This window comes from Pogona vitticeps, chromosome 2 (genome assembly GCF_051106095.1).
Source record: "Pogona vitticeps strain Pit_001003342236 chromosome 2, PviZW2.1, whole genome shotgun sequence".
Lineage (NCBI taxonomy): Eukaryota > Metazoa > Chordata > Lepidosauria > Squamata > Agamidae > Pogona > Pogona vitticeps.
In genome coordinates, this window is record NC_135784.1 from 4,905,765 (window position 1) to 4,931,756 (window position 25,992).

Below are 25,992 nucleotides of genomic sequence, written 5' to 3' on the forward strand. Positions count from 1 at the left end.
TGTTTGATGAGGGACGTGGAAGCCCAGCCGTCGCCATCTCAAAGAAGGGCAAGGAGGGGGGTTACACGAATGGGCGGGACCGGGTGCCAAGTGGGAGGGGAGTTCCCGCGAGGTTTTGGGTTTGGGACCGCAATGCCACGTCAGGATTGAACCGGGAGGTAACGGATCTCGGAGGAGAGCTGGGTGAGAATTCTGCCCTGCGGGGCTGTAATTTGGAAAAAAGGGGGGGGTAGAAGGTATAGGAATGTCCTGGGGGGGTCCTCCAAGACCATAGAGACGGAGAACAGACTGGAAGGGGGGGCAGTGAAGGAGTGGGGGGGTAGGAACCCGGGGGGGGATGATGCTTGGGAGCCCCCCATGAAATAAGCCAGGCCATCCTCCTCATCATCCGAATATGGAAAAAGGAGCCAGGGAGGACTCTCTTTCCTCCCTTCTTGACATACTCTATGCCCCAGGAGGTATGCAAGTGATGGTAGGGGGAGCGGGGTGTGTGAGAGAGCGCAAAATGCAATGCAACACCCCTTACCCTCCCCCCCAAATGCCCCCATATGTCTCTTTCCACCACCAAACAGGAGCAGCTCCCACAAAAAAAAATTACAAAAAAACCGACTCAGAAAGGGATTGAATTGAACCCATCTTGCATAGCCAAGCTGGCTGCAGGGGGCGGGGTGGGGGGATTCTGGGAGATGTAGTCCATGACCTGAAGGCGTGCAGCTGTTTGCTGCCAGCAAAAGACCACCTTCTGCTGCAGTCGTCCTGGGGGGTGCAGGAAAAGACCGGCCCCTGCCTCTGCTACCCTCCTTACCTGGCCTCTGACCCAGCATCATTAATCTGTGCTTTAGGGTCATGAGGGGGGAGGACGCCAAGCCTCTTCAGGCTGGCCTGCTGGGTTGCAAAAAGGGGAGGTTGCTAGTGGGGAGAAAACAGAAGGAACTGGAGTGGTTCCCGGGAGGGCATTCCACCAAGCAGAGAAGGAGGGGTGGGGGAGACATCCAGACTGGCACCCGGACGGACGCCTTTCGTTAATGATTCCTGCTGCTGGTTCTTCTGGGATTCTTGAAAAGCATGCTAGGCTGGTCTTGCCCTGCCCGTGTTCTCAAGCAAGATGCTCTGGCTTGGGGTTGCTTGGGAGCTACTTGGAGGTGGGGGGGGAGAGAACGGAATCTGGGGTTTCATGGAAGTGCCCTTTGTTTGCATATAGAAGGCTCCTTACCCCCAGGCAACATCTAGGCAGGAAGACCTAGAAAAGCCTTCAGAGGGTTGGAGCTCGCACTCCGAGGGAGGGAGGGAGGGAACTATCCTGAGCAGCTCCCTTTGTTCCTGTTGGTTAAGCCTCAGCTGCTCAGAGATGCCAGTGTGCAAAATAACAGGCCCGTACAAGACAGAGGTGGGTCCCTTTCCGCTGTGACGCAGTTGGGTCAAATTGTTGATCGCCATCAGAGAGATATGGAGGGGGGGGGCGTAGCCTGGATCAACCCACAGGGGTGTGCCCTTTCGTGAACTCAGATCTGCATACCTGTATGTTTTGCTCCCATAGAGACGACTCTTTGAGCCTTTCGTCTCCACCATTGGCTTCTCCGGCCTTTGTTTGTGGTTAACATACAAAGAAAAGAAAAGGAGCCTTCCCGGGAGGGAGCAGTTCTTTAGCAGATCCTCATGGGCAGCAAAACTGTGACTCCCAGCTTCCTTTCTTTTGTCCAGATCGACAACAGGCCACGGAGGCTGGAGAACCCCAGTGGTGCGGGTGAATCACTCAAGAGCCCCTTTCCAGGTGGAGCGAAACCTGCAGAGGTGCAGAGAGTGATGGCGTTGAAGAAGTGCCCTGGGAGCAGCTAGACCGGCCGAGCCAAGGGAGCCAGGCAGGGGAGGCTAGTGAGAAGGGCAAACAAGGCCTGTGCTGAGCTGGTCTGCTTCACGCTTCGCCTCCTCTTCCTCCCCGACAGACCCACCACCACCATGACTGCTGGCAGGTCACCGTGGGGGAACCGCCCTCATGGCGCGGTCGTTCTCCTGGCGGTCTGTGCGATGGTGACCTGGGGCGTCTCTGCGCAGCATGAAGGCTTCCACGGGCATGCTCATGAGGACCTTCACCATGGCCACAGCCACGCTGACCACAGCCACACACATGAGCATATTTGGCACGGACATGGCCACGGCCACGAAGGCCCTCCCCACGACCATTTGCACGAGCAGGAGGACTTTCACCACGGGCACGAGGGCCATCATCATGGGCACGAGGGCCATCATCACGGGCATGAGGGACATCATCACGGGCACGAGGGCCATCATCACGGGCACGAGGGACATCATCACGGGCACAGCCATGGACATGAGGACCCCCATCACGGGCACAATCATGCCCACCCCCATGAGGATTCCCACCTTCACTTTCATGCCCATTCGCACGAGGACCACACTGGGGGACCCAGCCAGGCGGAATCGTCCCCTGAGCACAAGAAGAAGACAACCCCCAGGAAAGAGAAGCTGGAGCCTCTGCGACTCTGGACTTACGTGAGTGCTCACGCCTGGGACGGGCCCTTCTCTCGTTCAGAGGGCACTTGGGGTTACCCCCCCCCCCAGCAGGCTCTGTCTCTCCACCGTATAACAAAAGGTGCAATGATTGGGCCGTGCTGAAACCATGGCGGGGAGCATTTCTCCAAAACAAACAGAGCAGCTGACTTTTTCTCAGCCTGCCAAGAGGGGCTCTGCCTTTAAAAAAAAAAAATCTTCCCAGCCCCCCTGTGAGGTAGGCCATGCTGAGCGTTAGACGTGGCTGGTTTCTTTCTATTGCCAGTTGGAAAAAGGAAGGTAAATCTCCCTGCCTCCTGCCACCGACCGGGTGGTGTGGGATAAGTAGAGAGCTCTTTGTTGGAAGGCTGCTGAGCTGTTCTGCGACAGTCGGCATGAAATATTTTAAAAACACTCCTCCCTCCTCCCCCCCCCCCGCTTTCTTGCAGGCCATTGGAGCCACCCTCCTCATCAGCGCTGCCCCTTACTTCATCCTCTTCCTGATCCCGGTGGAGTCCAAGACCTCCCAGCACCAGGCCCTCCTTAAGCTGCTGCTCAGCTTTGCTTCGGGGGGCCTCCTGGGAGACGCCTTCCTGCACCTCATCCCACACGCCTTGGGTGAGCGGCCTGGTTCCCGACCCCACCTTTCCCCCCGCAGTCCTGGGAGGGGGGGGAGAGCTTGCCAGGTCGTTGGCAGGCTTGCTTGGGAAGAGGGGGGAGGCGGTGTCCCCTTCTCACAGGGCCTGTTTCTCCCCACAGAGCCTCATTCCCACCACGGAGAAGGAGCAGGGCACGCCCACGCGCCCCCCAAGACGCCTGGACACGGGCATTCTCACCAGGGTAAAAGACCAACCGGACGCTGATTCCCCTGCAAATGGGCTTTTCCGGCAGGGTTCCTAACCCCACCAGGCAGGAGAGTCAGGCGAAGGGCTGGGGAACCCAGCAAAATCAGCAGGCAGACACATGCCGTAGGACGCCTGCAGGAAGCGCGTGTCTCCAATCGTCAAGAGGGCGCCTGGCGTCCCTGGGAAAGCAGAGGAGCTTTGAGGGCGCTCAGTAGGGTGTCAGGAAGGAGCCCCAAGAGGAGCAGGGGGCCTCAGCAGGCTGGGTCCAGAGGCACACGAGAGTCTGCCCTGTGGGGGGGGGGGAACAGGTTTTCCCCACAGCTGGCAAATCTGGGCACAGATGCACAGAGGGGAAAGTGAGGCTGCCGATTGAGACCCTGAGAGATGTGGGCCGGTCAGAGGCCAGAAGGCCAGAGAGGGTCTCACTTCCTTTCTCTCTCTCTTTCTCTATCTCTCCCCCCCCCCAAAAAAATCCGGTCCTCTCCCAGCTCCTGAGCACCAGCACATGATGATGGTCGGCCTCTGGGTCCTCGGCGGCATCGTGGCCTTCCTGGTGGTGGAGAAGTTTGTCAGGCATGTCAAGGGTGGCCACGGGCACCATCACGGGCACAGCCACGGTGGGTCACAGGGCCGGGGCCGGGCCAGAACCCCTTCCCCCTTATTTGCGGTCTCCTCCCTCTTGGCAGGGAGAAGACGGCCAGCGTGAACTCTTAGAGTCCCTCTGGGGTTTATTTATTTGGCAGGAGGGTGTGTGTGTGTGTGTGGATCCCAAATTTGTCCTTCAGAGACCCACCCGCCCACGTTCTTTGCATCCCTTGAAAGATGGCCTTTTAGAGCCATCGTGAAAGTGGGGGGGGCACCCCTTCGGTCTAAGAGGCCTGGCCGGACCCAATGAGGCCGATGCCCACTCCCGCGCCCCACTGTGGACTCCTTCTGATCCCATCCATCCCGTCCCGTCTTCCTCCTCAGCTGCCAAGGCCAAGAGCAGTGACGACGAAGCAGAGAAAGAGCCGGGGCGGAGGACGGCCGAGAAAGCGGCCCCCAGGAGGAAGGATGATGCCCCAGAGTCCAGTAAGGGTGGCAGGAGAGAACCTCTGGCCACGTGCTGTGCGGAGCAGATGGGTGGGGTGGGGGGGTCGTCCCCTTTTTTGGGGGGCCTTCTAATGTCGGAGGGTGGTGCTGGGACCCACCCACGCAGCCGCTCACCTCCTTGCTCTCTCTCTCTCCCCCCTCCAGCCATGCTCGTGGCTGGGTACCTCAACCTGGCGGCCGACTTTGCCCACAACTTCACGGATGGGCTGGCCCTGGGGGCCTCGTTCCTGGCCGGCAGCACCGTTGGCACCGTGACCACCCTGACAGTGCTCCTCCATGAGGTCCCCCACGAGGTGGGGGACTTTGCCATCCTGGTGCAGTCCGGCTGCAGCAAGCGGAAGGTAACGCCACGTGGCTTCCTCCTCGGAGGGCTGTTTCCGTGCCTCTGCTTTTCTCCTTGCCTTTTGGGAGTCCTGCCCTGGGACAGTCCGAAATGAAACGAGATAGTGACGGAAGATGAGACTCCCAGGTCAGAAGGCAGTCTTATCAGCTACTAGGGGAGAGTAAAGGACAAAAAAAAGAGTCATCTTGTGGGAGAAAGATGAGATGAAAAGAATTAAAATAATTAGACTAAATTTGACTTTCCTAGCTTACGAGGGTGGATGCACTGCATGAATAACCTGTGGAAGCTTGTTATGAAAGTGTTGTTTTATAAGAGAAGGCTGGTATTTGGTGGGCATAGAAGAGGGTCTGGTTAGCCCTCAGAATGGCAGGAGAAGGGTGAGGAAACAGGCTCGTCCCAAGACATTTTGCTGCCTGGGTCTGATCTGTCTCCCACCTACCAAGGCCAGACAGATGGGCACATGAATTTGCATTGGTGGCGGGATGGCCTTCACGCCGGACAAAGGGGGGGAGCAAGATCATTCCATAGCCTGTCTTTTAGGAAAGGGGGCAGGCCAGGGGTAGATGCTGCTGTTGCCTCCCATACCACTTGAAGGGGGCGGGCGGTTGAGACTCCAACTCCCAGGATTCTCCCAAGATTTCTCCAGGCAGAATTCTGGGAGTTCCAGCCCAGAAAAGCACATCTGCAGACGCCTGCCTTTCACTCACCTGGAGCAGGGCCTACCATGGAAAAGGCACGACCTAGCTTCCGGCCTTGCTTCCTGTTGTTACTGTACCCGAAAGAAAGCTGCTTGTCCTTCTGGGAGTTGTAGTGGTTTTGGGGTTTTTTTTTAATGAGGTGCCTTCTGTCATATCTAAAGAGCAGTGAAACTACAACTCCCAGGAAGCCTACTGCATTCGGCATGTAGGAAGTGGCTTCTGGCGAGTCTTTCCCCTGGTCTTGTTCTGATTCCCTCTTTCGTTCTCTCTCCCCATCCCGCCAGGCGATGAAGCTGCAGCTGGTGACAGCCCTGGGGGCCCTGGCGGGCACCGTCTGCTCCCTGCTGGCGGAGGGCGTCGGGGAGGCGGCCACGGCCTGGATCCTGCCCTTCACGGCGGGAGGCTTCATCTACGTGGCCACCGTCTCCGTGATCCCGGAGCTTCTCCAGGAGTCTGGGCCGGTCCAGTCCCTGCTGGAGGTGCTGGGCCTCCTGGGCGGGGTGGCCATGATGGTCTTCATTGCCCAGTATGAATAAAGGAGGAAGAGGAAGAGGAAGAGGAGGGCAGCGGTGGCAGGGAAGGCGGCCTTCCGGAAGCGGAGGCAGGTTTTGGTCGGGGGGGCCACACTGGCCCAGAGAGGCAGGCTGGAGCCCCCCAGGAGCTTCCGGCTCCCATTTTGCTGGGCCTTCGCTGCTGCCGAGAAGCAGAAAACAGGATCCGAGCATTCCTTCCACTCTGTTCCACACGTTGCTACTCGCCACTCCGGAAGCTCCTTTTTCTCTTGCGGGCTCAGACTCTTCACTCGGCTCTGGAAGGCACGGAAGTGACTCCACCCACCCCCCCGCAGCTTTCCCAAGGACCAGCTTTTTTCCCCCTGTCCCGACTTTCTGGATGGAGAGGAAGAGATGACTGTTCTTGTGGGGTGTGCTGGGGGGCATACAAGGCATTTCGCAGTGGGGGTGTGTGGGTCAGGGGCTTGAGCAGCAGGGCTTCCTCCGTCTCACTCCCATGAGGGCTTTCGGCTGGATTCGTGCACCTAGACAGCCCCCCCGACCCCCCCCACCGGGGTGGATTGGAGAAGGCGGGGTGAATGATGGACTTTCCTGTCCTTGTGGCTGATGGGCGCAGAGAGCATGTCCAAGACCCCCCTAATTATGGGCTTTGGAACCTTGGAAGGAGCGCAAAGGGACCAAAACATTTGGGTGGAAAACGTTATCCTCCAGGTTAGGATGCTATGGGCTGGATTGGGGGGGGGGGAGCATTCAGGCAGAACCTCGGGAAAGACCACCGCTGACCCCTCTCCACCCCATGGCCTTGACGGTTTGGCGATCCAGAGCTGTACGGCAGGAAAAGGATAATCTTTCCTTGGTTGCTCAATTACTTCAGGTGGGGAGGGTTTTTTTTTGGGGGGGGGGAATCATGGTTCCAGATGGGGATGTGTGAATGTGATGAGAGTCCTGGGGGTGGGAGTAAAGACTTGAGTTGTTGGCACCAAAGATGTCAGCAGGTGAGGTTTTATGAACTCAGGTGTTGCCGAAAGGAGGGAAGGGTGATGATGGTGGAGTGTCGAGGGTGTGTATGTTATTTTCTGCCACCAGAAAGAAAAAGGAAGCTCCCTCTATTGAAGGGGGGGGGGCACATTTAAGTCTCACATGGTTGCAGCTGTTAAATGGGTCTCTGGGTCAATGGAGAGTGGTAGATTCTCGCCCCCCCCAATCCTTGCTAATTTACAGAAGCCTCATTTGTACGGTCAGTGGGTCTCCATTTCTTTGTACTTATTTGGTATACTTTTTGCATTTTTTGTAGCGTGGAGGGATAGCAATTGTATCGGGAAAACATGTCTGGCGCAAAAATTGTGCCTGTGATTAAAACAAACAGAAAAAGAGCTAACGAATGAGATGTCTAAAAAAAAAAATCATTTGCTTTATTATTGTTTTTGCCCACCCTGGACAGCAGGGGGTGGTATAACTCCAGGTGGTGATGGGGGGGGGGAGAAGGATCCAGTTGTCCTGGCTGCTATAAACCCGTCTGGTCAGAGTCCAGCCCAGCCTTTTGCCAACATGAGCAAAGGCCAGCTACGTCTCTGCCTGGCCATGATGGGGTCTGTAGTCCAAGGGAGCACATGTGGCCGGGGTCTTTCCAGCCTTTGTAGGGAAAACCTCTCTTCCTTCCAAAAGCCTTAGCGGTGGCTGGCTTAGCTGTGTATCAGGGGTTAAGAGCATTCCACCCTGAAAGAGCTGGAAGGCTTAAGGGGGCCAACCCTGCCTAGAAAAAGGAAGGTGTGGATTCCTCTGGTCTCCAGTGTCTGCGGGGGGGGGGGGAGGGTCCATGGGTCACCCAGAAGGTGGTCCTCGGTTGGAGGGGAACCCAGAGGAGATGCCTTCTAGATCACCAGAAAGTTTCCTGCAAGATTCGCCCGAAATCTGCCTTGCTTTGCCATAGCCTGGCCTCTTCACGTTGGCATGACCCCCCCCCAAAAAAAGTGGGGGGGATTATTGTTATTGTTTTCTCACAAAGGGCCTTTTCCCAAGCAGCCCAGAGAGAAGAGCTGCTCTGCCCGCCTCCCCTCCTGTCTTGCCCCCTTTGCTAGCTTAATGAGACCGCCCCCCTCCCTATAAGCCTTGGGTCTTGCACCCCCTGTCCCTCGGAGTGAGAAAAAGCCACCCGAGCCCTTGGACAGGCAGACGTTCAACAGGTTCATACTGAGTCCCCCCAATCAGAATTAAAAGGGAGGGGGGCCCTTCTGGCGTGGGTGGGTAGGTGGCTCCATGGGAGGCCTCCCTCTTGATAACTCTGGACTACAAACCCCATAATCCTCCACCTTTGGCTCTGCTGGCTAGGGCTGATAGGAGTTGTTGGCAAGAAGGCAAGGGCCCTCCCCGTCTGGAAGGCCAGCCTTTCCCGACACCCCCCCGCCTTCCCGTTTCAATACCGGGCCTGGAGGACCAAAGACCAGCGAGACGGAGGCTCAGAGGGGCTTGCCCCTCTGGCCGAGCCGCTCCATGGCCACGACTTCCGGCGGTGGGGCTTCGCCCTCGCCCGCTGCCCTTCTTCCGCCCACTTCCTCGCCAGGAAAGGGATGGCAGCCCACCTGAGGCTTCGAGGGGCTCTCTCCCTGGTCACAGGTCCTGCCCCTCGCGGGGTTGGGGGGGGAGCGAAGGGGGCTTGTAGGGGGGGCAATGGGGCGGGGCTATTGGAAAGGAGGTCCAGAGAATGCTGCCCTCCCCTGGCTTTGCAATGGGGGAGGGGAGGGGGGCTGGACTGCAATTCCCCCCCTCCACCGCCCCACTTTGCAGTAGGGGGCAGGGGGGTGGAAAGGAGCGGCGGGGGGGGAGAGAGGTTACTTGAGGAGGGAACCGGTAGGGAAGTCCGTCACCCCCCCCCTTGTGAAGCAGGCAGGCGTCAAGCTTGGAAAAGTTACTTTTGTTTCAGTGCCATTCTGGGGATTATGGGATATGTAGTCCAGAAACCCATTCCTTTGAAAAAAGGCAAGTGGACGTCTCCCTGGACCTTATTTGAGTGGGGGGGGCTGCAGGGTGACCATTGGGGGGGGGGAGAGAGAACCAGAACCGGCTGCTTTTTCCCACCGTGTGCTAAAAAGGACAACACCCAGAAGTTCAACTGGCGAAGCCGTTTTCCCAGCACAGCGACGGAATGAGGGGGGCCAGAGCTGAGAAGAGAGATGATGATGATGATGACAGCAATTATGAGTAGGATTTCGATTATGGGCTGTAGCCTTCTCCAAGACGTGGCAGAGAAACCTAATTTTGCATAAGGCTACCTTCATCTGTTGGATCTGCGGCTGTAAGAGCCAGGAGCCTTTTCCTTGGGGCTTCAGAGATTTCAGCCACTGCATGGCTGGCAGGCAGAAGGTTCTGCAAGTGCTGCCGCCGCCTTGTCATGGGAGATATGTTGAATGCGGTTTGCCTAACAACCTGTTGAATTTCTGTCTGTTGGTCATCTGGGAAAGAGCGGGGGAACTTTGCAGAGGAAGAATGAAGAGGTAGCAAGACATGGCAATGTGGGGGGGGGATGAAGGGAGGGGAGTCCCTTGGAGGGGGTTCTCTCTATGGGGAGAGGAGGGAGCTGACCTCAGGCGTCTTTTTTGCAGGGGGTGGCAGTGGCATTGGCCGTGCCATCTGTGTGCGTCTGGCTCAGGAAGGTGCCGTGGTGGCTATAGCGGACTGCGATGAAGTCGGGGCAGCCAAGACCCTGCAAGGGCTCCCCCCTGGGGATCACGAAGCCCTGCCAGTCGACGTGGGGTGTGCCAAGAGCGTGGGTGACCTCGTGGCCCGGATCCAGGTGGGTCCACGGCAGGCAGCCGCCTTCCCCCCCCCTTTTGCACGTGTGTGCAAGGGCGGACGCTTTGAAGCACCTGCCGTCTACCAGCGTCCTTCTCTTACGTTGTTCGTTCATCTCTTCCAAAGGAGAGGCTCTAAAGGGACACGCCAGCTTTATTTATTTAAAACATTTACATGTTACCTTTTTTAACTGGCCCAAAGTGGCTGATAATCTTAAAACAGATCAACTTTAAATTAAAAGCTCATTACACTATTTTGGGGTGTCTGTGTGTGTGAGGAATTAAACAGATGTCCAATTGAAAAAGCAGTGGATAACAGCAGTTTAAAGCCATTCCAAAATGCACAGGGGGAAAAATATCTGTATTTCTGCAGCAGGATTAAATCAAAAGCCCAATTCATTTTTTTAATGTCTAAGGAAATTACATCTCTTACCTTGTATCGAATCTCAATTTTCAGTGTTCCGTTGCCTCCAAAATATATTTTCTTCTGCCAGATTTTACAACAAGAGAGGAATATCCATCTTTCACTCTCTCTGGCACAAAAGGAGGGGAGTGGCTTCTGAAACGCACCACCTCTGTACAAAACTTTACTTGTATGTGTGTGTGTGTGCTTTTTTTAAAAAATATTTTCATCGGTATGCTTGCTAGCTCAGCCATGAAAATGAGCTGGAATGTATTTAGCTTGATCGCGTGCCTTTGGTACGTCAGGCTGAGTTTTGCTTTGCCAGCCCATTCGTTTACTCCCTTGATCTTCCTCCGGAGTCTGTCCACTGTTTCCTCTGTCCAAAACTGGGGTGGGTGGGGTTGAGATGTAGGGAGACCTTTCAGCATGGGGTTCCTCTCCCCCCCCACACACACACCAAGCTATCCCCTAAACTCCCCGCCCCGCTACATCCTTCTAACCAGCCCTCGTTCTCTCCGGATTCCAGGCCCGCTACTCTCGCCCGGCCACCGTCTGCGTCAACTGTGCCGGGATCACCATGGACGAATTCCTGCTCAAGCAGAGCGAGGAAGCCTTTGACGCTGTGCTCAGAGTGAATCTCAAGGTATTCCTCCCCCCACCCACCCCCCACAACCTGAGCATGGTTTGCAAGGGGCTGCATGTTGAAACGGCCCTTCCTGGAGCAGAGACACACACCTCACCTCTCCTCCTAATTTTGCAAGGGGACGTTCCTGGTGACGCAGGCCGTGGCCCGGGCGCTGGTGGCAAGCAACGCTCCTGGGGGCTCCATCATCAACATGGGCAGTGTCGTTGGGAAGGTGCAGTGACTTCCCCCCCCCAAAAAGAACACCCCTTTCCAGCTTATTTCTGGGGGGGGGATCCTCTCTCTCCTGCCTCCGAACAGCTCCGGAGCCCTGTCACCTTTTAAGGGCTGGGCTCAGTTTGCCTCCCCCACACCTCCTTTCCTCTCTTCTTCCCTGGCCAGGTGGGGAATTTGGGCCAGGTGAACTACGCAGCATCCAAGGCTGGGGTGGAGGCGCTCTCCAAGACCGCGGCCAAGGAACTGGCCAGGTAAGCCCCAGGAGGAGAGGAGAAGGGCTGCGGCTTAGGGGGTCGTGTCGCTGCTCAGCATGCCTTAAAACTCAGAACCCTGGAGCAGCGTGGAAGGGAAGGGCTCCTCCTCGTAGTCCTGGAATGTCACTGCCAATCAGAGCTCTTGATGTGTGCGCTTGCTCTCCTCTTCCCTCCTCCTCGCTTCTCCCTTTGATGTCATGCCTAAGATGATCAAAAACGGTCTTCCCGAAGCCCACTTTTGGAGCCTTTGGAACTGGGGAAGCCCTTTTCTGCCAAGTCCGAGACCCTTGGATGAAAGCAGTGGCTGTCCAGGGTTTCCACTGGATTCTTTCCCAGTCCTCCTCAAGGATGTCATGGGGACCCCCGAACCTATGGGGAGCACTCTCAGGCCACAGTCATGCTCTCCCAAGGAGCAGTCCCCCCCCCCAACACATATACCGGTGTGGGGCTGAAGAAGAGGGTCCAGTGTAGTTTTCTTTTTAAATGAATGCTGGGGTGCAGTGGCTCCAGGTGTGTCTCGGGCAAAGGCCGTTTCCTGTGTGACTCCCTATTTAAACTTCTGTGCGTTTGGGGGTGCTGAGGTAGGAAAGTAGAGCATGCAGGGACCATGTCACTTGAAACACTCACACACACACCCAATTCGTTGCACTGTAGGTACAACATCCGGTGCAATACCATCCTCCCGGGCTTCATCCGCTCCCCCATGACAGACAAGGTGCCCCAGAAAGTCCTGGATAAGGTCAGTATGCTTTGTCCAATGGCGGGGGGGGGGGGGGACACTGTAAAAGCCTCACCCTGTTGCTTCGGGGAAGGGATCCTGCCCTCAGTAAACGGGGCGCGCCTCCTCCTTGTGGGGAGGCCTCTGCGCAGCTTTCTTTTGGCATTTATTGACTTATGGGTGGACCTGCCTGCTGTTTCTGCCATTTAATGCTGGTTTTTGATGTTCTGAACCCTCTTGCTGTTGCTTTCCCTCTCCCCCCCCCACACACACCCCACCAGTTTGCAGCGATGGTGCCACTGGGACGGCTTGGGGAGCCCGAAGGTCAGAGGTTTTTCTCGTCAGATTATTTGGGGTTTGGGGAGGGAGGAGGGAATACCATCACAAGGCCAGCCTTGAAGGCACCAGATCTGATCCGTGTCAGGGGGGGGGGCTGAGCACATCAGATGGGCAACCCCGGGAGGGTATTGGGGAGCTTGAAGGTAGAAGCAGGAAAGAAACACACACCCCCCCCAAAAAAAAACATGGAGGTGAAAACATGCCTTTCAGAGTAGGGGATTTAGACAGGCAAAAGGCTCGACTCCCTTCTGAAGGAAGGAGGCGACTGCTGAACACTTTGGGGTGGGGGACAATGCAGAAGATAAGCTCTGAGCATGTGAAGAGGGTTTCCTTGTCTGTGGCGTGGGGGTAGGGGAACCTTCATGGAGAATTAAAACCATGCTTTTTATTAGCCTGAGGTGTCCTTGGTGGTGGGAGAAGGAGGGGAGACATTGCAGGTCAAAAGGGACTCGATCTCTGAAGCGACTCCATGAGCCCGACGTTGGCTGAAATCCTGTTGACTACGTTACGGAAACAGCGTTCAGTGTTAAATGCAAAACTGCTGTTAAGCTAAGACATTTCCAAAAGGCACGGTCTGTCACACGCCAAGTCTCTCCACCCATCCTGGCAACAGGCGATGTCTGCAGAGGATTCTTGGTGGACGACAGTTCACTTCCCAAAGTTACGCCGCTGGCGTATCTGCTCGACAGGATTCCAGCCCATGAGTTATCTGACGAGCGTGATAATAAAGAAAGGCGGCATATGGAGCAGGAACCACAAGTCACTTTGGAAAAAGAACTTCCCGAGCAGAAAAGGGCTAGACTGGGGTGTCCTTCCTTCCTGAGGGGAGCGAGGGTCCGGGGGGCTGCGCCAGAGGAGGGAGGGAGGGAGGGACTCATCCTTCTGGTCTCCCTTCTGCCAGACGTTGCTGACGTTTGTGCCTTCCTGGCCTCGGAGGACAGCCGCTACATCACCGGAGCCAGCGTGGAAGTGACGGGTGAGTGTGCATGCACACACACGCACACACACATGCGTGGCTCCTTGAGAAGGGGTAGTGTGGGGTAGTGGTCTCAAGTCCGTTCGGCACAGAAAAGGCGAAGAGGCAGATAGAGTCCGGCCGGGAGACAAAGCAGGACCTCAGAGAAGCCATGATATAAATATAATCGTAAGTGTGTGGAGCCGGGAGGGACCCTCTGGATCATTCAACCCAACCCTTGTCAAGGGGAATTTGAACTCGCAACCTCCACCAGATGCCTAAACCACTGAGGGGCGGGGCTCCCGTTCTCCCTGTGGGTCCGTCTCTGATCCTTTCCCCCCTTTTTCTCCTCTTTCTCCAGGGGGTCTCTTCATCTGAGCCGTCCTGCTTCTCCTGCACCCTGGGGAGGCCACCTCCCGCCTTCCCCCCACGGCGCTTTTGAGGCAACACTCCCTGACTTCGATCCTCCACCACGGAGGGCCCTTCCCCTGGGGAGACTCGACTGCACTGTGTAGACCATCGCGTGGTCTGGCCAAGGATCCGGGAGGCAGCGCGGGCAGGACCAGCAGCTTCTCGGAGGAGATGGAAGAAGCCACTCCGAGCCCCAGTCTTCTCTACAGGCTCTAGCTTCAAGTTTCAGCTGACTTCCTCGCCCTCTTCCTCCCCCCCCTCCAAAAAAAACTTTTTAAAGGGGGTTTCTGCCTTAGTTGCAGTTTTTGGAAAGGCCAGCCGTGGTCGTAGGCTGAGGATTTCCTGTCCCTTTGGGTGCATGGATCCGTCTCTTCGGTGTGATTAAATAAATACAGTGGTGCCTCACTAGACGATAATCCGTTCCACTGAAATAGCTGTTTAGCGAAATCATTGTCTAGCGAAAAGCATTTCCCCATTGGAATGCATTGAAACCTGTTTAATGCGTTCCAATGGGGAAGAATCTTTGTTGTCTAGTGAAGATCGGCCATAGGAAAGCCGCTTTGCGAACCACCTATCAGCTGTTTAAATAGCTGTCTTGCGAAGCTTAGGTCCCGAAAACATCCGTTTTGCGAGTGCGGAGGGAAGATAGTTGTCTAGCGAAAATCGACTTCAAAGTGTTAATGATGATGTATAAAGCCCTAAACGGTTTGGGACCTCGGTATTTGGCAGATCGCCTTCTCCCACCCAGATCTACCCAAATTACTTGGTATAGCCAGGAGGGTCGGTTGAGGGTCCTAACGCCAAGAGAGGCCCGGAAAGAAAGAACAAGAAACCGGGCCTTCTCGGCAGTGGCCCCCCGCCTTTGGAACGGCCTTCCATCAGAGATCCGCCTGGCTCCCTTGCTGGGTGTTTTTAAGAGCCATTAAAAAACTTGGCTCTTCAGGCAGGCTTTCCCTCATGTCAGTTCTTGAATTCTATCTTCTGTTCTTTTATTCCCCATCTTGATCACGCTATATTAATGTTCAAATATGTTTGGATTCTAAATGTTGTTTATTTGATTGTGCGGTTTTTATTGTTATTTTATGATATTTTATGATTTTGTAAGCCGCCCTGAGTAGACGCTGTCTAGGGGGGCGGGGTATAAATCAAATAAATAAATAAATAAATAAATAAATAAATAAATAAATAAATAAATAAATAAATAATTTGTGAAGCACGGACCAAACATTGTCCAGTGAAATTCCCCCATAGGAATCAGTTTTGCGAATCGCTATAGCGATCGCAAAAAGTCAATGTCTAGCGAAAAAACTGTCATGCGGGGTAACTGTCTAGCGAGGCGCCACTGTACGCACGCTCAAAAATAATCCACAAAGCACTTTCTTGATAAAGCTGCAGGAAATGTCCAGTGGCCTGAGATTGTTCTTTTCTTAAAAGCTGCTTGCTGTCGACACAAGGAAAGGCTTGCTTTCACCAGGGACCATTCTTGCCCCGATTTTTTTTTTGCAAACCAAAACACGTGCCCAAGTCCTTGGTTGGACCCTGGCATGTCTCTGGCTCCTCAGGCGCCTTGAGCAGGAGGGATCTGCCTTCGGTGCCTGGGCGAAGGGAAGGACCGCGATGGGGGAAGTCATCGTTTCCTCGTTCCTCGGTTGCTAGACAGCAGGGGATACGGGCCCGGGATTGTGGGCCAGGAGCTAAGCGGACGGATTGGGGGCGGTGTGTGTGGACTTGATTTGTTTGAAATGTCATGCCCGAAGAGAGCTTTGGTGGATGCCTTGGACTGCCTGAAGGAGGAACACGTGGGTCCTCGCTCCAATCAAGCCTGAACGATCTCTGGAGGCAAACCTTGAAACGGAGACTGTCCTTCTTTTGGAGTCCAAAAGGCAGGATTCTCTAGAAAAGATGGTAATGCAACAGGAAAAGAGGAAAGACCCAATACTCGATAGACTGACTCCCCTAAAGGAAGCCCCAGGTGTGAGTCTACAAGAGCTGAGCAGGGCGGTTGGAGGACAGGGCATTTCGGAGGTCGCTCATTCATGGGCTCGCCGTACGTCAGAGGCTACTTGACGGCACATAACAACCACTAATTCATGTAGAAATGCTGCGTGGGGTGTACTTTTCCAACTGATTTTAACATTTGGCAACTTTAGAATTGCAAAAGGGGCAGGGACCCCAGGGGGTGATCTAGTCCAGCCCGCTGCCGATAGAAGGATCCATCCTGGACGGACAAGACAGCCCGTCTCTTGGATGTTGTTCCTAAAACCGGAGGCCAGGATCCTTAGGACATCCCACGGCGGGCAGGGTTCTGCTTCCCAAATGGGGTTGATTGGTACCTGCAGGGTCTTCGTCCTCCTTATTTCCCAACGGGATTCTGCTCTCGTGTATATAGGGCAGGAGTCCCCAACCTGGAGGTTCCCAGATGTTCTAGGACTCAGACCTCCACTACTCGCTGTGCTGGCCAGGGTTTTCTGGGAACTGTAGTCCAAAAATATTTGAGGACACCAGGTGGAGAACCATTGGGGGTGAGAAGGCATTCAAAGCTCCAGCCAGATCGCTCAGGGATTGAGGTCTCTCCGGCTACAGAGCCAGAGGGTTGGGAGTTCGATTCCCGCGCGGGGCCTTCCTCGAGAAGGGGCCGGACTGGCCGATCCAGACAGTCCCTTCCAGCTCTGCCGTTCTGTGGTGGTGGGAATGATGATGATGATGACTGGCAGAAGCAGGGTGGATGCCTTCCTATGATGAAGCATTGCAAAGAGCAGCACCCTTGAACAGCCTGGAAAGAGGGCAGCAGGAGTGCCTTTATCATGTGCAGAGTGCCCTTGGGCAAAGTTGCTCCTCTCGTGCACTTAACAACCCCCCCCCTTTTCTTGCTGTCCCAAGTGAGCTTCTAGGACAGGGTGGGGAGTGGCATTTGTGATCCAGAAGGCCTGGGTCCCCATCTTCCACTAATCCCCCTGGCTTGGGGGATTAACGGGGTCGGTTGGGACCTGGTTGTGAGCCTGCACTAATTAATGTTTGCCAAAGAGATTATTGGGTGTGTGTGTGTGCTTGGCCAAGGGAGTGTGGGGCTTCGAGATGGTGGGGGTGGCCGGGGGAGGGGGAGGATTATCTGGGCTGTTGAGGAGGGGGAACGTCAGAGAGAAGGCGGACCGTCCCCCCCCTCCAGCCCTTCTCGGCTCTCCTTTCATGGCCCCGGGTGTCAAAGGGCAGAGAGGACCTCAGATTTCTGCTCCCGTTCCTGGTCAGTCCCCAAAGAGCCTTCGGGGGACTCCTTGGCCGGTAGAAATGCCACACACACGCACGTACACACACACACTCGCAATACCTCCATGATCCTAGAACAAACTTGGGTGCCTTTAGTGGGGACACTGGGAGAGAGCCTTCTCTGTGGCTGCTCCTTTAGACTCTGGAACTCCCTGCCACTGGAAGCCAGGCTGGCCCCATCTTGGTAGTTCTTCTGCAAGCAGGCAAAAGACCTTTGCCTTCAGGCCAGGCTTTCCTTCAATGACTGGCTGGCTGAGTGGGTTGTTTTTTTTAATTGTTTGTTCCTTTGAATGTGTTTTGGTGTTGCTGATGTTGTTCTGGTTTTGTATTGACTGACTCTTTTGGCATTCTATACTCATTGTTACCAACTTAGATTCTGTCTTTTAGTTGCTGTAAGCTGCCTGGGGTCATTTTTAAGGAGAAAAATATTTTAAATAAATTAATGAATGAATTTCCCAAATCCACTAGCCTGCTGCTCTCTCTCTCTCTCTCTCTCTCTCTCTCTCTCTCTCTCTCTCTCCCCCCCCCCCCCCCGGTTGCTTGTCCTCCCTACCTCTGGCTATTCAGAGGTAGACTGCCACTGAAGGAGAAGGCTCTTGTGCTCGATACATGTGAGTGTCCCCCCATCCTTTATTAAGGTCCTTGTGTCAGGGAGTTCCACAGATTAACAACATGTTGGGTGAAGAAAGATGGAGAACAATAAAAATATATATATTTAGCACATATTCACTCCACATTTCCTCAGAGCACATGGCCCTCTTCCACATGAGGTATATCTTTATAGCAGCCTTACCAGGTAGGTCAGCTAAGAGCGAGAGGGAGAGGAAGTAACTGAGCTAATCTTGTCCTGCTTTTCTGTGGCAGGTCTTTGAAGGGGATGTTTTTGTTTTAACTTTTGTAACAAAACTTTTTTGCGCCCCAATTTTACAAAAAATACAAACGGAAAAGTAATTTGTTATGGGTAACTGCATTACTTGTAACTCATTACTTCTCCGCTTTTGATGGGGATGTAGCTTGTACGTCCGGGAGTCCATGGTGGCCTCTGCCTGTTGTTGGGAACTGAAGGGCCCAATCCACCAGGAATTCTTCAGCTGCACCAGCCCCGAAGTGAAATGAGAATAGCCAAGGATAGAAGAACTCGAAAAGGTCATCAAGTTATAAGGATGGAGACCTTAAGACCAAGATCAACCACATTCTTGTATTTGTTATCGTTATATACGGGTCTAAAAGTGGGAGAGTTAAGACAGCTGATGGGGGGGGGGAGGAATTGTTTGAAAGATGGTGCTGGAGGAGTACCAGGCTCCAGGAAGACGAACAAGTGGGTCCTAGACCAAATCAAGCCTGATTTATCTCTGGAGGCAAAAATGATAAAACCGAAGATGTCGTGAGAAGCCAGGATTCTCTGGAAAAGACCTTCATGCTGGGAAAAGTTGGAAGGCAGCAGGAAAAGAGGAGGACCCGATACGAGATGAACACACTTCCTAAAGGAAGCCGCACGCTTAAGTTGCCAAGAGCTGAGCCGGGCAGGTGAGGGACAGGACAATTTGGCGACGGCTCGTTCATAGGGGCGCTGTGGGTCACAGGCGTCTTGACAGCACGTAATAACGACAAACTGCTTACGGTACAGCCGGGCTCCCTCCGCCGTAGGAGAGGATCCTCTTGGCCGTGCAGGCCGCCAGCGGGGATTCTGGGAAATGAAGTCCAACTCCCTCCCAACCCAGCTTTGTTTGGAAGCGCGGCCCCCACCGGCAGGGTCCCAGGCAAACCTTGTCTTGCCGAGGCCCTGAGCCAGGTTGCGTGGTGGAGGCCTTTGGCTTGCCTTTAGGGGCTCCCCTGAACTCACGACGGGGGTGGGGGAGGGAAGGGACCCCCGGCATTTCGTCAGTCGAGAGATCTCCTGCCTCCTTTGATTTCCTGGCTGGCGTCCTGAAAAAAAGAAGGTGCATTAGTAGCACGAAAACCACAACACAGCCGTGTGGCCGAAGGCCTTTGTACAATAAAAGGGGGTGGTGGACTTTAGGCGTGCAAACTTTATAGTGTGGTATATAGTCCAGGAACACCGGAGGGTGGTGGTGGAGGAGAGATCTGCCACTTTAAATGTTGCCTTTTCATGATATAAGCCAAGTTGGGGCCTTTTCAAGCAGAAAGGCAGGGTAAAAACATTTTAAATGAATAAATTCGTCACAGCAGGTCCTCCTCGGAACTTAAAAAAACGGGGCTAGTTACTTTTTGGAGGGCTTTTCCCCCCACCTCTCCTATGAATGCATTAACACATGGGGGGACGTTGTGTGTGTGTGTGTGTGTGTGTGTATTTGCCTCAGCACAAACTTTTGTGGCTTCTCACACTGGCTCCATTCGAATGCCCCCACCTGTACTGTTGTGTTCCCCCCCCTCTTTTTTTCTGGCCTGTGCGTGTCAGGCGAGGAGGACCTGCGGTGGGGCTTTTCCCATGGCACTGTTGGGGTGGCATCTCTTGATGAGGGGGGGCAACCCCTACCCTCCTCCCCATGGGGTGGGGAGGGTGGGATTCGTGGAGGTTTCGTGGCCTCTGTGGTCCTTTCTGCCTTGCCGGGCTCTGTAGCCCGGCCTGTGGGGGTGGGAAGGGGGGGAGAGGAAGAGAAAGTATATGTGGGGGGGGTAGGATTAGGGTTAAGGGGAGTGGGAAGGTGGGGGGGAAAGGAAAAGAGGAGGAGAGATTAGCCCCGTCTCTCCCCCACCGCCCCTATTCTCTCTGGCCCGTTTGAAGCCTCCGGCTCCCGATGCTTCCCATTCAGGCCCTCATCACCCCGGGCAACGGATGGGGGTCTTGAAAAGGGATGGAGTCTCCAAAAGCTGGCAAAAGCCCCCCCCCACCTTTGAGCCCCTGTGCTGGGTGGGTGCTCCCTGACCCTCTGGGGGGTCCCGCTTGGCCTTCCTCCCTCTGTGGCCCCCACCCACCCACCCACAGCCTTTCTTAGCATCCCTCTCCATCGCCACGGTAACAGGATAACTCCCCTCCCCATCCTCACCATTGTGACCCCCATCTCCCTGGGTGGCTCTCCAGCTACGCCCCATTTTATTTTCTCCTGCACAGGGAGAGGAGGGGGTCTTTCTTTCCCCCCCCCCATGGAAAGATGGATGGACCGAGGAGCCAGCCTCTCTCCCCCCCCCCCATTCAGCCTCTTTCCCTCTCTTCATCTTTCTGTCTTTCTCTCCCACCCCACCCCACCCCATCTTGGAGCTATTGTGGGCACAGCTGCAGCAGCCCCATAGAAGGCGGGCGGGCGGGCGGGCAAGGCGGAGGGAAGAGGGAGGGCCAGCCTGCTCCGACCCGAAAGGCAAGGCGGGCGGGCGAAGGCAGCCAATACTGCCTGGGAAGGAGACCCCAAGAAAGGGTGCGTTTGATTGGGGAGGGGAGGGAGCCCCTTGGCTGTACAACCCCCCACCCCCCCATATCCCAGCCAGTGTGGGGCAGAGTAGCCTCCCTCTGTGCCTATAATAACTTTTTAACGGGACCCACCAGGGGTTGGAAAGGAATCTGGGGGGCTGTGGATGTATAGTGAGAAGAGGCTGGGAGAAGGTCAGACTCAGGATCGTGTGTGCTTTTTTGGGGGGGTGAGGAATGGGGCACCCTATGGCTGTTCCAAAGTGCCAACTTGCCCCCCCCCACGACACACAAAGCCCTACAGAATCCCAAACAGATGGGTTTTGCAAGTGAGGCCCAAAGAGCACCCAGGAACAAATGGGGGGGGGGAGACAGGTCGGTATGTGTGTTGGGGGGCTCCTTTTAAAGGATTGTCGGGGGACGTTCTTGAAGGGCCGGAGGACGAAGCCCAGCGAGAAGCCAAGAGGAGGGGGGGGGACGCCCTGGGACCGCCGAGCACAGGGGCAGTCTGGACACCTCCAACCCCGCCAAGGAACTTCTCCCTCGGCCTCTTCAGCAGGATCTGGTGGGAAAAGGCCCCGGCAGGACGAGAAGAAGAAAGAAAAAGTGCAGGAGAAGAGAAGTAAGAAGTGACCCAGAGAAGATGGCAATGATGTGTGTGAGGGGGGGGGGGAGAAAGGAGAGCCGGGCCCTTGCCAGGGGGGTTGGGGGTGCAAAGGGAAGCAGGAGGGGAAGAGAATAAGGGACCGGGTGACCAGTCAGAAGGAATGGTGGAATTTTGGGGATCGCTATCCTCTTAAAAAACGGGATGCCTTGCTAATTTATTATCGTTATTTCCCCGCTATTTCTTATCTGCTGCTTTTGTCCCACAAAACTCAAAGTAGCTGGATGAAAAAGGAGCCCGGCAGATTCCCCAGCGGCAGCCGAGGGCAAAGCCTAACGAGTTTTTGCATTGGTCTGTAAGTCCGGGATTGGGAGGGGTGCAGAATCGGAGACGCCTTCCTCCCCCCAATTTGGGGACCTTTTTGGGCTTGAAAAGGAGGGTTCGGGAAGTGTCCGAACCTGGACGAAACGGAAAGGGTTGTTTCTGGATGCAGGAGAATTCCGTTTTTATGTCAGATGATTTTCAGCCAAAGGGATGCTCTGGGTCGATGGGGTCCAGAGGTGCAGGGGAGAATATGATAGGAATATAGTTGGCCAGATTTTGGACGCCTCAGAGATGGTGGCTGTGCTTCCACGTTCCAAGAATCCTGAGGAACCCTTTAAAGAGGGATGAAAAGTTATTTTATTTACGGCTTTGCTCCGAACTTGTAAAAGTTACTTCTCTCTTTGTGTGTGTGTGTGTGTGTGTTTGTGTGTGTGTGTAAAAAGTAATTAAATTATAAAATGGATCAAAATACACTCAATAAGACAGGCAAAATGTTTAAAATTATGTTAATTTTAAAAATTCAGGGACTCTGTTGTGATGCCTTTTAAAATACTCTAGAATTCTCAAGAAGAGGAGTGAGCACATCAGTTTTGTTTCCTACGCATCACCTCCAGGTTGTTTGCCGAAAATTCAGGGGGGAGAGATGCGTCGAGTGTGTAGTTGCACCCATATCTTGCGTCCTGGAAATTTTACTTTTTTGAAGCCCAGTTGCTGAATTCCCCCTAATTTTTCCCAGGTTCATGAGAAGGAGGGGGATCTGATCCCACATTTTGCGAGGGGTGCACCTCTTCTCTCTGCTCCTGAGCCCCCTTTGACCCTCGTGCATGCCACATGGTGGCATCGTTAGGGCCCAGAGAAGATAAGCAGAGGAAAGAGGCAGAGGGTGGCCCTACTCCGGGGCTGAATTGATGCTGAATGAGTGCAAACTCGTGGGAAGGGTCCCAGACTGAAAGCCCCCGGGGGGGTGGCCCCTGATATGCTCACAGAGAGGAGCCTCCTGCAGTCCTACAAGCAGGATCTTACCTTCTAACCTCCCTGAGTCCTCCAACTGGAGGGGGTAGGATGTTACCCGCCCCGTCCAACCCCCCCCCCACCCACCCACCCACCCACCCACCCATCCATCCATCCATCCATCCATCCATCCATCCATCCATCCATCCATCCATCCAATTTCTCTTGCAATCTGTCATTTGGCTGAAAATGTCATGTCCCTTTAATTCCCCCCCACACACACTTATCACTGGGATTCCTGAGTATGACCCCCCCCCATCCTGAAGAATTCAGTGGCCACTGGGATTCACCTTTCTCTCCCCTGCCCGGTCCCAAAAAGGCCGTGGGGAAGAAGATGTGATTAGACCTGCTTTTTTTTTTCTTTTAGACCCCATTCTGGATTAACTGTGGTGTGGTTGAGTGTTGGACCAATCTGGGTGTCCCAAAGACATGCCCCCCCCCCAAGAACTGCAACCTCCCTCCCTCCGTTGATGCCAGAGCACAGAACAAAGCCATGAAGGAGCAGCCACAGAATTTGTAAAAGGATGTCGGTTTGAAAGATCGCAAGCTGCAGATGAGCCCACAGTGTGACATGGCTATTAAAAAAAAAAAGAGGAAAATGCTATTTTAGGCTGCATTAACAGAAGTCTACTCTCCAAATCCCATGAGGTATTAATTCCCCTCTATTCGGCACTGGTTAGGCCTCACCTTGAGGATTGTGTCCAGTTCTGGACACGGCGATTTCTAGAAGGATGCTGACAAATTGGAACAAGTTCAGAGAAGGGCAACAAGGATGATCAGGGGGCTGGAAACCAAGCCTTATGAGAAAAGGCTGAAAGAACTGGGCATGTTTATCCTTGAGAAAATAAAACTAAGGGGAGATAGGAGAACACTTTTCCGGTATTTGACAGGCTGCCATAGAGAGGAAGGGCAGGATCTGTTCTCCATCATCCCAGAGTGCAGGACACGCAACAAGGGGCTCAAGTTACAGGAAGCCAGATTTTGGCTGAAGATCAGGAAAAACTCCTCCACTGTTAGAGTAGCACAGCAGGGGAGCGCTCCAACGCTGGAGGCATTCAAGGGAAACATAGACAACACCCACCAGGCAGATATCCTTTGGTTTGTGTTCCTGCACTGAGCAGGGGGTTGGCCTTGATGGCCTCACAGGCCCCTTGCAGTGCGTTACGTTTGACAGAGCCAGAAGGAGTCTCCCAGAGAATGGTCATCTTTCTGCTCCAAGGGTGCCCACTGGGTGCCAAGACCCCTCTGGCGCCTATGGCCTCCCACCCCTCCACGCCAGCCAAGGGTCTCCTCACCTACCCCATGGGGGGTGTGTGCTTGTGCAGGTGAGCTGTTCCAGCACACCTGTGGCCCAGGTGGGCCCCCCAGCAAGTGTGGGAGGGAGGAAGAATGTGTCTCTAACAGCCCTTCTGGGAAGGGGGAGGTAGACTACAAAACCCATCAACCATTGCGAGATGGCAGGTATCAATGGCTTCGGGATCTTAGGAGTGGCAGGCCAAAACGATAACTTTCACAATTTTCTCCCTCGCCCTCCCTTTCCTCCAATCAAAGGCGAATTTGTGGCGGAGGACATTTCTGTGGATTACTTTAAAAAAATTTTTTTAAAAGGAGACACGAGTCCTTCAATGCAGAGCAAAAGATGGCAAACCTTTGCAGAGGGATGTCTGCACAAATGCAAACTCTAGAAATAATTCGGATATAAAACAGCAATGCAAAAAATAAATATTAGTGTATTTAAGAAGAGGGAGAACAGGACAGTCCGTTGACAACCCCATGAATGAGAGCCCTCCACTCTGTCCTGTCCGCAGCTGCCCTGCTCTGCGCTTGGGAATTTAAGTGTGTGGCTTCCTTCAGGAAATCAGCCTGTCTATTTGGTCTTCCTCTTTTCCTGCTACCTTTCACTTTTCAGAGCATTTTGGTCTTTTCCCAGAGAGCTCTTGTCTTCTCATGGTGTGCTTAAATTCACTGGTTCGTCTTCCTGGCAGCTCAGAGCAAAACTCTCGCCTCCAGCACCACCTTTCCAAATAATCAATGTTTCCTGTCAGTTTTCTTAACTGCCCAAACGTGCCTCAAAATGCCCTTACAAACAATGTTAAATAATGATCAGAAATCATGACTTACAACTGAACAGATCAAACAGCAAACGGACAGACACGACTGTTTTTAACCTAGAGAGGCGGGGCTCTCTTTGAATTCAGAGGCATTGGTTAATGCTGGATAGATTGACAGCCACCCCAGCCTAGAAAGTTCCCTCCTTAGCCAAACCTACTAAAGGCAGCCTGCAAGGTTGCAAAAGCTCCCAAAACCTAGATAGAAACACCTCCATTTCCCTCTCTCAAGCCGTCTTGCTCAGCCTTTGACTTTTGCTTCTCCAAAGAGGTTTAGAGCCATACCTGGGACTGGAGATGTTTCCCCGTCAGATGGCATTTCTCTGGTGAGGCCGACCCAAAGCACAGAAGAAGAGACTAATAAAATAATTTAATAGTATTCTTGATCTAGGAAATTCACAAAGGGTCAGAACCCATCTGATGGCATGCGCAGTAAGTATTATTTAACTTGTTGCAACCTTGCCTGACAGCGGACCAGAAAAATACAAGGAAATGCTCCTTAGCTCCCTCTAGTGACCAGTTTTGATGTTGCGCCTTGGAAATACCTCTAAAAGGGAAAAGTCATGACGCCTGAAATTCCTGTCCTAAACATGCCTCAAAATGTTCCTTAAAATAATGTTCAAAGGCAACTAGAAATCATTTCTCACTATAGCTAAAAGGTAACTTTGTCAATGTTTGTTACATAGCTTCTGCAGTAACCTTTTGATAACCGTGTTTCCCCGAAAATAAGACAGGGTCTTATATTAATTTTTGCTCCAAAAAAACACATTAGGGCTTATTTTCAGGGAATGTTTCATTTTTTTTTCATGTACAACCATCTACATTTATTCAAATACAGTCATGTCAACTTCTTCTGGTTACTGCACAAGGGTGGAGGGCAGGGTTTCACTTAGCTGGGGCTTATTTTGGGGGGCTGGGCTTATATTACAAGCATCCTGAAAAATCAGGATTTTCAGGTTAGGTCTTATTTTCGGGGAAACACGGTACTTATCATTACTCATCCCCACCACTGCCAAGTAACTAGTTACAGGTAACTGCGTGAGTTACAATTTGTCACCTCTGAGCTCAGATATACAGGATACTGTTGTGCTCTCAGGAGATCCTGTGGATCCAGGAGAGGTGATCTCTAGTCTTAAAGAGAAGTGGGGGGTCCACTGAGTCCAGTCCCTCCGGAAAGAACCTTTCTTGATGTCTGTTGCCTCTCAGCTGGACCCAAAGATGCCTTCTGTAGGAGAGGTCCCGGAAGCTGCTGGATCTGAACGTTGTTCTCATTTCGTTCTGATGCTTGGAAGCGGGTGCTGGCCCTTTACAGGTGAGGAGTGGTAACCTCCCCATGCCAGGAGGACTCATCAGCAGCCGTAAAGCTGTCCAAAACTTTGCAGAAGTATAACAACAAATTATATGCGGGGGGGGGGGAGAGACGCCCCTAAGGATGCACGGGGAGGATTCGAACTCTGGAAGGCAAAAGGAGTGGAAGAGCATCGCCTCCGAAAGGGCCTGTCCGGCTGGAACCCTGAACTCTTCCCACGGCAACATTTGGTGGCACACTTCCTCCCCCCCTCCCACTTGCTAATTTATTGATTTTATCTGAA

General features: G+C 53.8%; 3 protein-coding genes across 5 annotated transcripts in view; 2 read left to right on the top strand and 1 right to left on the bottom strand.

Moving 5' to 3' along the window:
- Positions 1-25,992, bottom strand: part of LOC110070991 (RLA class II histocompatibility antigen, DP alpha-1 chain) — a 195,071-nt gene that overhangs the window by 48,419 nt on the left and 120,660 nt on the right. The gene's annotated exons all lie outside the window — the stretch shown is intronic.
- Positions 15-7,369, top strand: SLC39A7 (solute carrier family 39 member 7). Of its 2 annotated transcripts, none has more exons than XM_072987658.2 (8): positions 15-183; positions 1,944-2,511; positions 2,958-3,126; positions 3,268-3,348; positions 3,842-3,970; positions 4,323-4,424; positions 4,590-4,786; positions 5,771-7,369. In XM_072987658.2, the coding sequence occupies exons 2-8, from the start codon at positions 1,957-1,959 to the stop codon at positions 6,020-6,022; spliced, it is 1,485 nt and encodes a 494-aa protein (XP_072843759.2). In that variant the 5' UTR covers positions 15-183; positions 1,944-1,956; the 3' UTR covers positions 6,023-7,369. The 2 variants fall into 2 exon arrangements, with proteins under 2 accessions (XP_072843759.2, XP_072843758.2); XM_072987657.2 differs by having other exon boundaries at positions 34-183; positions 1,702-2,511.
- HSD17B8 (hydroxysteroid 17-beta dehydrogenase 8) lies at positions 8,473-17,449 on the top strand. Of its 2 annotated transcripts, XM_072987958.2 has the most exons (9): positions 8,473-8,611; positions 9,598-9,788; positions 10,716-10,832; positions 10,951-11,046; positions 11,214-11,299; positions 11,957-12,041; positions 12,302-12,344; positions 13,261-13,335; positions 13,676-17,449. In XM_072987958.2, exons 1-9 carry the CDS (start codon positions 8,566-8,568, stop codon positions 13,690-13,692), a joined length of 756 nt encoding a protein of 251 aa, XP_072844059.1. In that variant the 5' UTR covers positions 8,473-8,565; the 3' UTR covers positions 13,693-17,449. The 2 variants fall into 2 exon arrangements, with proteins under 2 accessions (XP_072844059.1, XP_072844060.1); XM_072987959.2 differs by lacking the exon at positions 10,951-11,046.